This window comes from Lepisosteus platostomus, chromosome 19, assembly GCF_059453375.1.
Source record: "Lepisosteus platostomus isolate fLepPlt1 chromosome 19, fLepPlt1.hap1, whole genome shotgun sequence".
NCBI lineage: Eukaryota > Metazoa > Chordata > Actinopteri > Semionotiformes > Lepisosteidae > Lepisosteus > Lepisosteus platostomus.
In genome coordinates this window covers 2,374,599-2,388,062 of record NC_142629.1, presented here as the reverse complement: position 1 = coordinate 2,388,062, position 13,464 = coordinate 2,374,599, and the positions used below count along the sequence as shown (strand labels likewise).

The following is a 13,464-nucleotide window of genomic DNA, read 5'->3' as shown; positions in this document are numbered from 1 at the left end:
TCTCGTGTCCTGTAATGTTTAATAATATATTTACTTTACATTTTTGCAGGTGCTATTGCTACACTTTATAATTAACAGTTGTACTGTTTACGATACCTCTATTTAAACATACAGACACTTAAATGGTTTTGGTAATCTACAGTGCTGTGAAGATTCAACTTATTGGGATTTTCCCCTTTTTGGGAAATGTCATACAGGTCAAAGAAAGTGAGTACTTTGGAACTAAGAATGGAAGTTTTTTAAAGATATTTTAAATCACACTTTTTTCCCCCCCCAAAAGCAACTTCATTTTCCACTGATGAAAAGTCGACATCATAAAAAAGCTGGTGACCGGTTTCGGAGACTGGAGACTTTACAGAGATCAGAACATTGTAAACCTAAAATGCCTTTTGGTTCATTCTTTTACAACGGTATAATGGTAAAACTTCTTCGAAGCAAACTGATAACTATTTTAAACAACGCTTACGGCTTTTGTGTTAGTCTTGTGCCAGACTGAAGCTATTGAACTGGGCAGTTTGAAAAGTTAGTTCTAATTCTAACATTTCAACAAGAGAAAGTTGAGGTGCTGGTATTAGCTATTGCTCTTTTCTCAAGTGAGTGTTTTTCTTTCTTTGTGGATCAGAGTTTTGTTTCAGTTCCCTTTAGTAGCCCTGGGGTTCTGTATCAATGGTTTTAATGTAGAGATTTTAAATTGTGTGCTTCCATTTTCGAAATCATTCCCTAGGGTAATTATTCCATTTCTATATAGATTATGCCAGTTTAAGATAGACATTTTTCGATTGTGTGACGTAAAATTGGAGGACCGTGTCAGTAGCTACCTTCTGACATGAACAGCTATTGTTTGCAGCTAGGGTTGCACAGTTCAAGACTTATTTGACATTAAACATAGCAGCAAGCATTCGAGAAAAGCTGCCAGTACGTCCTATAAAAAAAGAGCCTGTTGTTGCAGGTTTTTGAGTGCTAAAGACGCAAACCTTACATTTTTTTTCAGGCAAGTTGAAACAGTGGGGGGAAATGCTGAAAACTGTTCTGTGTCCTATTTAATTTTGGAATTGTGCCTACCCTGCCTCTATGGGGGTTTAGAGATATGAACTCCTATCCCTCCTTTCCACAGTAGAGAGAGGTCCATCAAGTTGTCTTTTTATAAATGTATGCTTCAGAGATGCATCTGTTTCCTGCTAGAACACTGAGATAAACAGCATCTAGTTGGAAATCTTAGCTTGTGTGCTGTGTAGGAATTATTTGTAAGCTGTCTAAAAGCCCGTAGAAAATACCTTGATTGTAGTGAAATTGTACAGGTACCCTCTCCTCGTCTCAGTACAGTTGCAGGCTTTGTGAGCGGTGATGTACCTGCAGTCCCCCAGTGTTACTTTTCTCATTTTCAGGCTTGCAGAACATCCTGCTTCGTCTAACTGAAATGCGAGTTTATCCTCTTTAGCGGATCATGACTTTTTATGACGTATGTATTTACACTATTAAGAACTAATCCAGGTTCAAATTACAGCTGCAGTCATGACTGTTTCTGCAGGCCTGCTGTGTTGCAGACGTTGTTCTAATCTGCGCCATAGTGCTCCTGTGAGGTTTTATATATACAGTAGGGCTAGAGTGCATGTTACGTTCTCCTCTCCACTGGTCTGTTACAGGGGCACACTGCTAATTTGACAACAATGCTTCGGGAGGGTTTTTGTCTTTTTTTTTTTTAAAGAAATGCAACCAACCCTTACTTATTTGATGACTTAATGAGCCAGCTTCTGCTTTGGGTTGTAATTTACACTGCATATAGTAATTCCTCCGTCAGAAGGGGAATTTTCAGTTTAACCTTTCTGGGGAGAGCTGGGTTATTACTGGTGTTCTCTGTCCTGTGGGTAAGAGTTGCCCTGGGTGGGAGGGACTGCAGGGGGAGCTGAGGAGTTAGGGGTGTTCAGACATCAGGTGTCCTAGACCTGCACCTTGGTACTGTGGTCTTGGGGGTCGTCATGGTTACATGATGGAACACTGGGTGGCTCCACAGCAGTCTTTGATCATGGCTACCCCAGCCTTGGCGATGGAGGGCTTGTCAGGGGGTGGCTCGGGGGCAGCTCTCTTCTGCTTGGGTGGACCTACAAGACAGGGGAAGGGAAGAGCTGGTGAGCGGAACTTCCAAAGCAATACAGTGCATCCATGTGCCCTTTTCTTCCGAGGAGATCATGTAACCTTTTTAAAATGCCAGAGGGCAGATGACGGGAGCAGAGTTCACAAACCCCTCCTTGACGAGTCGGCTTGCTTTTACCTTTGGGAACATGCGACCGTTTTGAATATAATTAGTCCTTTACGTTGGCAGCTGGTTCCCTCCTGGTAGCCTGATCTCGGAAGCTGAGCACGTCTGGAGCTGTAACTAGCAGGTGAGCCTGCAACAGAATTTCCCAACCAATTCCCAAATATGGTGACTGGGAGCACTGTGCTATAGGAGGTTCTGTGCTTCGGGTGAGACCTTAAACTAAGGTCCTGACCACGTGGTCCTTATTGTTCAAGATCCCATGGTACTGTTCTTAAGAGCAGGCGTGTATATCCCAGTCTTCCAGCTAAATTCCAACCTGTGCTTCAATATGTTCTTTATAAAGTTCCTGCTTAATTCAACTGCTGAAGCAGTTTCTCATCTTTCTCCCTGACCCGTGGATGTGTGGCTCCTTGCATAGGAGAGTCTTCCTCATCCATTAGGGTAAAAAGCGCTATTTGAATTGGTAGTAAGGATTATTTGAATAGTCGAGAGAAGAACTGCAGCTCGGTACTCACCCTCTGTTACTTTTGTCAGTTTCTCCAGGGGTATGAGTTTCAGCCGTAGGAAGTCGTCCATCTCCTTGTCTTCCTCCCGCTCCCTGTGTGCAGAGTGGCGTCTGGTTAGCATTGACCCCGGGAAACCGATCGATTATCACAGCCATTCCCCCATTCCTCCAAACCACCCTGCCTGACTCCGCACAGAGCTGCAGCTGGCTTTGTACCTGGGGCTAATCCGGGCCTCGCATACCCCTGTGAGCAAACCAGGAGCACATATCTTATGAGTCAGCCCCACCTGTCCACAAAATAAAAACATGAGTGTCCGCCTTTCGCTCGCAACAATATGATCCCAAGGATGTCTTTTGCTTCTTTAACTAATTCTTTCTGAAATGGCTGCTGTTGAGCCTGGTTTCCTTTAGAATGCCATTACATCCGAGATCTGCAGCGTTTCTCCTGGAAAATCAAAGCCCTGTGGGTTTTGCAATCAGTCTTTCAATGATCAATGAGCAGGAATCTGGAGAGCAGGTTATCTCCTCGAATAAAAAAAAACAAATATTGATCCTATTAAGATATTCAGAGCTCTGCTGGAACACAAACCCAGAAGAGATGGGCTCTCCAAGCCCAAGGTTAAAGAGCTCTGTGATTATATCCAAAGAAAAATATTACAATATTGATTAAATCATTATCAACATAAACCTGCAATTCCCTTAGAGCCAGGAAGGTATGAAGGGAAAAAGAACACTTCCTTAACCTTTTCTATACTTTTTTTTACCTGAGAACTGCAGTAAATAAACTCCTCGTCCGTCCCCCCCCCCAGCAGTCTCCCGAGTTTAACTACCTCAATCTCTCCACCTCTGCGTCATCCACCAGGTAATCCCTTTTCTGCACCAGCCTGTGGATTTTCAGGATCAATTCCTCCTCCTTCTGTCTGTGCCTCTTGGTCTTCTCCTTATCTGGAAGGACAAAGTGTGCAGTGGGGCTAGTGGCTGTGCTGGGGTGCCAGCCTGCACCCCAACTTTATCCTTAATCCCCCCCCCACAAGACCCCCACCCTGCAGATTTGGTTTGGTCAGTTCGGGGAATGAAAGGAGAGGAAATTTCTTTAAAATACCTTTGCAAAAAGAGTTGCTATGGGTTCTTTGTTTAAAAGTGTTTTTGCCATTGTTTGAATACCTGCTGTGTGATCTATATAATCTGTCTCCATCGAGCTCTGTCATGCAGGCTCGGGATATTGCACTGGGGAAAAGCAGCATTGTGCATGGCTGTGTTTAAGTGGGGAGGGGGTGTAATGGCTACTAGATCTTCACTAGAGTTTGCTGAGCAGCACTTCTGGCCTTGTGAATTCCCACTGAACATAGCAATATTTATTTGCTCATTGTATAAAAAAACGTGAAAATTCTTTAAACGCTAAGCCTAAAGCATTTTATCAGCTTTAATTTTCATTAGGAAAGTGAACATTTTCCATAGGGAAAAATCTCTTGTTTTTATTTGGGGTGGTGGGAAAAAAGAACTGGGCCTTTGTTTTTTTTTTATTGTATCTTCACCGATCGAGTCACTGTTTTAGTTTTGCATCTCCTCCATTACGTGCTGAAGGCGGAGGGGGATGAGAGAGTTCAAGGAGCTGCATTAGAAAACATGAGCGATCAGATGGATTACCAAAAAAGCAAATTCAGCATTTTCCCTATAAAGCAATAAAAACCCAAGGGACAGTGATTTGCAGTCAGTGTTTTGTTGGTTTTTTTTTTGCAAGCAAATACGACAATTAATCTGGGCTTGTGGAGCACTGGAGTGCTGCAGACACAGTGTGCAGCTGGATTGCTGGTTACTGTAGCCATGACAGTGAATGCTCTGCTGCTATCTCGATCCTGATTCCTGAAAAGACCATCTTTTGGCACGTTTCTGTGCCCAGAATACAGTTAAAACATTAACTCGATAAATCAGTTTGTTTGTTTTTTTAAAAAGTTAACATACCAAAGCAACAGTATGTCCATGTGTGTGTTTAAGGTCACTGTGGGTGCTCTGTAGTGACCCCAGGCTAATCTCCGTAATGTTGCAACTAGTGGAAACAAGACCCTGTTTAACAGTAGGGGTTGACTGTGCTCCTTCATTGTTGCCACTGTCTCCTTAGAACAAATCAGTCAGTCCATCAATCAGTTTCGTTTTACAGAGCAAGCCCTCCATGGTGGAGACCGCCTCGAACTGCTCTGTGACAAGGGGGTCACATCGCAACAGGGAATTCATGTTCTGAAAATCAGCCCATCGTTTTCAAGGCCCTAAACTGCTTGAAAATGGCCACACGTGAAGGACCCACGTGCCTGCGCTCTTACCTGGCACGGCCGCGATCTGCCTCAGCTCCTGCTTGAGGCTCATGATGTCTTTGCACAGCTGGATGTCGTCCATCCTGCACCGAGAGAGGAGAAAACAACACCAGGCTCAGTAGGCAGGAGGCTGGACAGCAGGCAGGCTCCAGCTTTGCTCCATGATGAGTGGCTGGTGTCTGAACTACTGTACTGATAGAAATAGTGTTGTCTGTGACGGACAAGAAAAGTGACTTGCTTTTGCTTGCTAAGATATCTGACCGTACCTGTGCGACTATAACAAGCTGGTACAAACCATTTCGTCGTGATCATTCATGGTAAACCACTGGCGTGATAATTGCAGAGTTTGCTACACGGAGATCTTGCATACCGGGGGAACCAATAGATTACAGGGCTGGGAAAATGTATTTCAATGCATAAAATGTAACAAAAAAGGCACTCCGTGTACCCCCCCACAATCCTGTTAAACTGAAAAAAAGAGGCCCAGTCCCATTAAAATAGACTGGTGCACGCCCTATCAGCCACCAACCTCTCCCACACAAGCCAGTGTCGAAGGTGTGAAAGAAGGGCCATGAACTGCTGCCGTTTGCTTTCTCTGAGAGGTTTCTTTTCTCAACATCCTTTGGTGACGCCCCGTGGAAGATGTGCTATATATCCTTTTGAGCCGACAGATGAGGAATTAAAATACCAGAGCCACGCAACTCCCCCAGCCCTTTAAAAGGAGAAGGTGGTTATTGCCGAGAGTCCCGCTCTTCCCCAGATCCCGATCTCATTTCCCTTTGGCTCCTCTGTACCTTCCGCACAGGAGCTGTCAGTTCTGGCTCTGCCGGATTGCCAGCATGCTGGGAATTTAATTTCGCTGTGATAAATCAGGGGCCGATGACTCATCTCCTGAGTCTCACCACTCGCTCTCCTCTCCTTTTCCATCCCCCCACCCCAGCCCCAGCGTCTTTCCTCGTCATCGGCTTCCACAGGAGAAAAACAATCCCGCATGACAAGATCTGCTATAAAAAGTGCCTAGAAAGCTGCACTTTTAGGAGGGCTTCTCAAGGTGTTTATCAGTAAAACAATTGCTCTTTGAGACGGGTGGGGGGGGCACTGCCGTTTTTCCTCTGAGAAATCACAGCCCGTTACAAGGCAGCGGCTCTGGTTTTCTGTGGCCTTCTCCTGCTATGGGAAATCTCACGAGAGAGAGAGAGACGGAAAAAGAGGGAGGCCGTAAGGGACAAGCCGTGAAATAAGATGCTGAGAAGAGTGACTACCAGCTCCACGTTTCTCGGTCTGGTCATTGCAATAGCTCTGAGAGGCCGGACAAGGCTCTGTCCGAGTTTCTGTGTGTCTGGGGCTTCGTTTCCAGTGTGAAGGACAACTCCATTGCACTAGCCGGAATGCTCCCAGCCAACACACACACTCTTTATTCCTGCTCTGTGTTCAAGAACTACCGTGCATCCGTGTTCGTCTCTTTCTCCTCCCTGACAGCCACAGGGGTTGGACGTGTTGGGAGGGAGGTTTCATTTTCCTCTGCTTGTCTTGGCTTCATCTGAATTCTCAAAGGCATCCAGCAAGAGAGCGAGCGAGCGATCGCAATCGTGCTGCTGTCAGGGCTCCATCTCCTGTCATGGCTGTCAGAGCAGCGCGCGCGCGCAGATTCCTTCCACCTGCGCCCTCTACGCACACGCACACGCAGTGACCCAGCTCGCCCGCTTCAGAGAGGCCGCAGACGCGACGGGCGAAAGACAGGACTACGACGTGCTCGTGACGCTTCCGCTAAACCGCCGTTTGTCGGAGGGCGCGACAGAGACGAGCGCTCACATGAACCGCAGCTCGGACTCCCGCCGGACGAGAACCTCCCGGAGCCGCTGGATCCGGGCCATCTCCACCTCGATCTCGTCTGGGGCCATGGAGCTCTCCGCCATGGACACCACGTCCGGCTGGGGCACTGTGTGGAGAGGGAGAGAACGGGATACTGCTCGGCGCCTCTCTGTAACCACATCGATCGGCCAGGTGCGCGTTTACAGAGACATCGCACTCTTAGACAGGTGAAACTGCCAGCTCTCCTCTGGATACAGAGAGATGCTTTACTTTTATTTGACTGCATCATTGACTGTCTCCAGTCACTCTGTCTTTATTTAGCCTCTCCTCTCTGCTCTTTCATGCATTGATAACGTGTTGATTTCCCAACAGCTCACACTACTGTGGGATGGTCTGGCCCATGGGCCGTTTCTTCTCCTTCCAGTGGTTTTACCTGCCCAGCCTTGACTCGTAATGCCTGCTCTGGTTGAATTTCTAGGAAAGGAGACTCTGTTGCACATTGCTGCTGAATAACAGCCCAATTACTCAGAGGGCTGCGCTACTAATGAGCCTTGGACATCAATACGAATTACTTTACATTGCTGCTGGCTTTATCACAACCACCAGAAGTACATATGAAATTAGTCTCCTGTTTTTGTCCCCCGAAGCAGGCCTGTGTTCTAGACTCTCCTTTCCCCCCCACAGCGCTATCGGAACACTCCTGGGATGCCTAATTTATAAGACCTTGTTCTGTTGGTTTATAAAAACACTTACAGGGAAAGAAAGTCAGCAGTGCCTTGGAGAAACATAAATTATTCGTCAGTCCTTTGAGCGCGGCCTTCCTAATGAGCAAATCTGAAGCAATGCAGACTAGTGTTTACTTCTGAGGGAAGAGGGACCAGCAGGCTCTAGTGATGTGCCAGACCATGAAAGGGTTCTAGTGGTCAGAAGGCCACAGCTGCACTGTGGCCTGCTGGCTACAGTTAAAGGAGCTGAAACGCATAAAAACAAAGATATTCTTTCATTGTTCTTTTGCAAGGACCTGTAGCTCATTTCTGCTCCTTGTTGCAGCCCGGCACCCTGACTCTGACCCAGGGAGCACACTGCAGCCCGGCACCCTGACTCTGACCCAGTGATCACACTGCAGCCCGGCACCCTGACTCTGACCCAGTGATCACACTGCAGCCCGGCACCCTGACTCTGACCCAGTGATCACACTGCAGCCCGGCACCCTGACTCTGACCCAGGGAGCACACTGCGGCCCGGCACACTGATTGACCAAGTGAGCTTACTGAAGCCCGGCATCATGATGCTATCCTATTGAGCATGCTCTCTACACTACAAGTGATGCAGTGCCGACTATACAATCTCAAACCATCTCTCCAAAAGAGTGTGCTGCCCTGCCCATACCCAGCCTGCCTTTAATGCAGTGTAAATAGATCTGCCTGCTTCTGGACTTCATTAATATTTCACCAAGCAAACGATCAGGACTTGCCGCCCTGACCTCTACAGCCCAGGCATGGCTGTTACTGATTTCCACAGAACAGGGCTGCTTCGCCCTTCTATGGCATAGCTGCTGCAACACACGTGAGTTCGGGACGAGCGCCCTGCTGCACTAACATGGTGACTCTCAAAAGAAGCAAAGCCTCCTTGTACGTACAGTTACATGTGTGTTTATCCATGTTGTCAACTGTCAATGTAGTGTCTAAGGCTTCACTTCTCTGCTGAAAAGCACCGAGGCGTGCAGGTGTCGTGGAGCTGTTTTTTTCAGAAACGTTTCTCCGATGTTTAATTCGCGTGTCTCTGGTGGATTCGTTTTCAGCCTCCCGAGCTGAGCAGGGGGAGGTGTTGAAATTTGCTGGCTGTCGCATCTTGTATGCAAATCTCTTCCTCCTCGTTTGCTTATTTCAGCTGCCAGTTGGCCAGCACTTAGGACACAGATCCAAGGAGCGCGAGAAAAGATGCTGGCGCGCTTCAGCAATGTGGAGAGTGGGGGATTTGTGCATATGATAACACAAATAACAGGCGCAGGCTCGTGGCGTATCCCATTTATAATCTTAAAATGTGTAATGCGGTTATGACAGTGGCATATGATGAAAACAATGCACTTTTATTCCTGTAACTTAACGTGCTGTAATGGAAGTCAGTAAATCAAGATTTCCCCTGATGCGCTGTTATTTAATCTACATTCAGTTATTAAGTGCTCTGTATAAAGCGAGCCTCTCTTGTGTCTGCTGAGCAATGATGCCAGTAACCACACGAAGCTCTTGTGTCACCGCATACTGAGTTTGTGGGCACTAGATCTTGGCTGGGGTGGACAGATCAGTGGGCACCAACTTTCACGCTGGTCAGGTCAGGCAGGCTACGCTTGAGAAATAAAGAACCTAGTGAGGTTTTAGATATTTTGAGCATGCAGGTGTATACGCTCTGAACCCACAGCAGTCCAAAAGCCCTGAGCGCAAAGATTCTCAGACCCATATGCTTCCTCGGCGCTGCGCCGCTTCTCCGCACTGTAACGGCTCAGAAGAAGGGAGCCCGTTGTAGTTAATGCTGGCTCTGAGATGCCCCGTGGCATCGAAATAATTCCTTTCCTGCTCACCAACAGGGAAGTGTTGCATTTAGCAATGTGGAAGGAAATGTGCAGGATAAACTGGATCTCGCACTTTTCAGACAGGGTGGGTGGGGAGGGACAGCAAGGAAAGATACTGGGTCTAATAAGGAACCTTATTACTTGAGAATGTCATCTGGTTCCTTACTATGAATCAGACCCCTGTCTCCTGTGATACCGGGCTCTCCTGGCAGTTTGTTGCAGGTTCCCAGTGGGACTTCGCTGTGCTTACTTGCTGTCTTTCCCTTAGTCTCCTCTGCACCTTAGTTCTCCCACTATTCGAGGAATGAGTACTGGATAAATGTGCTCTGGGAAAAGGACAGGTGTATTACATGCCATAGGAAGACCACCCAAAGGCACAAAAAGAAGTCCATTTCAGCAGCAGCTCCACGACCTGCCATTGTCACAGTGCAATCTTTATAAAGCAACCACTGGGGCTGAGATTACGTTTCATGATAAGTGCTGGGGGACAATGGTGCAGTGCACGTCCAGCACTGACCCTCTGGGAATGATGGGAGTGATCAGCACCCAGTTCCCAAATGGCCTCATAATCTTTTTTTTTTTTATGGCAGCCCATCAAACCTGCAAACAAAAAGAAATACCAACTCCCATAAAAACTTGCACAGGACAAATCCTGCAGGTATTAGTGGAGGGCAGTGCTTCAGGCATGCACACAACTGGCAGCAGTTAAACACACTCAAACAGCTGTGGCTCTCTTCCCCAGAGTGCCTGAATCCTTCCTGAATTATGGATGCCCTGCAGCAGCTTCTCCAGGCTGCTGTGGTACAAGGCGAAACACCCTAATAGTCTATTAAATAGTCATACTAGTTCTAAGGGTGATGAAGTAAGCTGTTTGAGCGGCATTATCTTGGACGAAGGTGTGCTAAGAATAGCAGACATGACGAGTGGTGTAATGGAACTGTCCTTCATGGAGCAAATTATTTGCAACCACTTGAAATCCAGTATAGATCGCAACTACCTTTTCTGTTTTCGAGGCATGTAAATTCCACATTGTGCAGGGATGATTACATCAGGAGGGTGCAGAGGGGACTGTCCCACAGCTGAAACACAGCGGCTCTTCTGCCTCACGAGCTGGCATATCTGGTGCTCGTTCTATGGGACACTTTGTGCCATTTGGTGGAGAGCGTGATATCAGGTGAAAGAAAGGGGCTCATTTGAAAAGGACAGGAGAAAAGGGGGGAGGGGGTAGTATTGCTGCCTCACAGCTCTGGGGTCCTGGGTTCAAATTCATTATCAGGTACCTTCTGTGTGGAGTTTGATGTCCTCCAGAACTCAGCCAAGGTTTTCTCGGAGTGCCCCGGTTTCCTGCCGCGTTCCAGCCGCAGGTGGGTCAGGTTCATTAACATCGCGAAGTTTATGCTTAATGGGACTAAGTTGCTTTCTGCCGAAGGACGTAGGAATGTGACAAGGTAAGGGGTGATGAGCAGAGTCCACAACATTGATCGGTCAATGCTACTTTCAGAGGTGTTGCTACCCTTGCTCCTGAGAGCTCCTGACTCACGAGGGACTGAAATGCTCTGCAGCAGCAGGTTTTGGCTTTTGATAAAGCCCTAAGCCCTGAAAGCCCACCTCAGAGGGCTACAGCTGCTGCAAAAGACAGCAAAGGGGCACACGGCACCCTCAATAAGATCAGCGGCAAAAGATCTTTTTTTGCGTCCGCAAGAATGGGGCTTGGATCGGTGCAGTACGAGCCGAAGGACTGCAGGTGATGCGGCCGGGCCCTGCGCGCGAGTTTAAGGGACGATTCATCACAGTCGCCACGGGACTCTGATCAGCACCAGCCCAGGCACCGCTGTGCTTGCAGGTGCACGCCTGTGGTATCGCAGTGCCATCTCTTGGCTGTCACCCCATTTTCCCGCAGCCATGCTGTGAAACTACTCCCTCAGTGTTGTCCCCTCAGCTGGGACGCATGACTTTTTACCCACAGGTAATCAAAGAACCGGGCTGGGCTGCTCCTTGTGCGCCCGTGTCTTCTCATTAATCATAGGCTGCGCCGTGGGGCGGAGCCGGTGCAAGTGCCCTGTTCAATTACATCAACCAGCGAAGCCCTGGCAGGGCTCATCGGCACAGTGGGGCAGAGCAGCGCCAGAACCCGCTATAAATAGCAGGAAGCCTGTCCCTTCCTTCTGGCGACCTGGATTTGCTCCTTCCAAGCTCCTGCCTCTCTCCCGATGTGACGTTCTATGCACCTACAAACCAGTTTGGTTTAAGGAGTGTCAGTGACCCAATAAGAAAAAAAACCCATAACCCATCACTAACCCAACCGAGGGGTTGTTATTTCAACTGAGTCCCTGAACTCGCGACGGGAATTATCAGTCCTTTATATGATGAACGAGCTGCTCGACCAACTGATACCAGGGAGTTGATAGATCGATAAGCGGGTGGGGGTGGCCTCTCTTCCACGGCACAGGGCGAGAATTTCGACAGCCAGGCGCAGGACGGGCAGCGGGCAGCTGGGAGAGAACAGCGCTGCTCAGCGTGGGGAAACCCGCGCTGCCGGACTACTCTTGAGTGGAGCGGGAGCGGGACACGCGGTGCTGCCGAGATGGTCCGGCAGACCGGCCACAGCTCTGCCAGCCGAGCCGGCCGTGGCCCGCCCGCACACACAAACCCATCCGAGAGGCAGGGCTTCTCTCCGTCCTCGCAGGCAACGTCGTTGATTGACATGAGATAAATGTGCTTGACTGTTCGTACAGATCCTTCACACCCCTCGGGCACTCCCCTGTCCTGTCCCCCCCCCACCGCCCCGGCGCTGGAACAATAAAGACACACACCTCTGTCCGCCTTCCACTCCGTGTCTTGGACAGCGCCGTAGCTTCTCTGCGTCCGCTCCTTCTCCGCGATCGCCTTTTTAAAATCCATCGCCGCCGCCGCCGCCGCTGCTGCAGAAGCTCTGCTGGCTCCCGGATTTCAGTTTGCCTCGCCTTCCCCCTCCCTCCTTCCCCCGGCGCACTCGCTCTGTGGACTCGGCGTGTGGATTTCGCTGCTGGCTTTGTGTTCTGACTGTTATCACTTTCCCCCGCTTCCGGGCTGCCGCGGCTCCGCGGTGCTCAGCGCCTCCATTCTCCGCCGGGCTGGAGCTCGGCTGACGTGCGCTCCGGGAAGGATGCAGCGAGCATGCGCACTACGGACCGGAGGCGAGGAGGAGGAGGTGGTGGGTACCACCGGGAGGGCTGTGTACAGCAAGGGAGCCTGATGTCAGCTTTCTGGCCCGGAAATCATTTCTTCAGTGATTGGTCGATGAAAGCCGTTTGTGAGATGTTGAATCAATTTAGATTTTTGGGGGAGGGTAATTATTTGCTAGGAAATGCAGCAAACTGTGTGCCTCAGGTGCCAGAAGTGGGCACCACTGCTTTCGTCTCATCGATCCCACTCTGGTTCGGGTGCCTAGGTTACCTCCCGCAGTACACAAGAGTGCACGTGTTCACACCTGCGCACGAGTCCGTCCAAAGAGAGGAGGACAAGAGGACAGCTGGAGCCCGGCCGTCGCTGCGCCGTGCCGAGAGAGGTCTGCGCCTCGGCGGGGCACTGCTGCGGCGGGCCCGGGCAGAGAGAGGCCGCGCTGCACGTCGGAGCGCAGATGGTGCGGGCTGTGCTGACCTGCGCCGGGCGGAGAGGAGCTGGGAGGGCACTGCCAGGACGGGCAGTCCCACGTCAGCAGGACGGGAAACACATTGGTCCCTGAGCGACAGGCCTTACTGGACACACGCGGCCACGTGATTGCAGCACGCAGCAGGAGAAAACCTCCTTCTGAGCTCTTTTTCACATCATGCTTAAAAACTAACCGAAGGGGCTTTCTTTTTTGGGGCGTGTGCAGTGCCTGTAAAATTGTCCGAGCAAGGGTGCATCACGTGAAGGGCGAGCCCATCGAGAGTCCATCGGAAAAGGGGGCCGTTTCCCCCAGATCGCAGGAGGCAGGAGGGATGGGAAGAGCCTGTCACAGGGGGGTTAAAGAGAACAGAAAGCACAGCCA

The 13,464-nt window shown here is 49.4% G+C and overlaps 1 protein-coding gene across 1 annotated transcript; it reads right to left on the bottom strand.

The window, feature by feature from the left end:
* bmerb1 (bMERB domain containing 1) lies at positions 1-12,617 on the bottom strand. Its single transcript, XM_088613311.1, has 6 exons — positions 12,266-12,617; positions 6,884-7,010; positions 5,081-5,154; positions 3,593-3,707; positions 2,773-2,855; positions 1-2,099 (listed from the first exon to the last, which is right to left on the bottom strand). Exons 1-6 carry the CDS (start codon positions 12,351-12,353, stop codon positions 1,981-1,983), a joined length of 606 nt encoding a protein of 201 aa, XP_088469437.1. The 5' UTR covers positions 12,354-12,617; the 3' UTR covers positions 1-1,980.
* Positions 12,618-13,464: the final 847 nt, after the last annotated feature.

Excerpts from the sequence above, each read along its gene's own strand:
- bmerb1 (XM_088613311.1), bottom strand. The coding sequence starts at position 12,353 with ATGGATTTTAAAAAGGCGATCGCGGAGAAGGAGCGGACGCAGAGAAGC. Across the intron at positions 7,011-12,265 it reads GGAGTGGAAGGCGGACAGAG|TGCCCCAGCCGGACGTGGTG; the intron begins GTGTGTGTCTTT and ends CTCTCCACACAG. Across the intron at positions 2,100-2,772 it reads ACTGACAAAAGTAACAGAGG|GTCCACCCAAGCAGAAGAGA; the intron begins GTGAGTACCGAG and ends CCTGTCTTGTAG.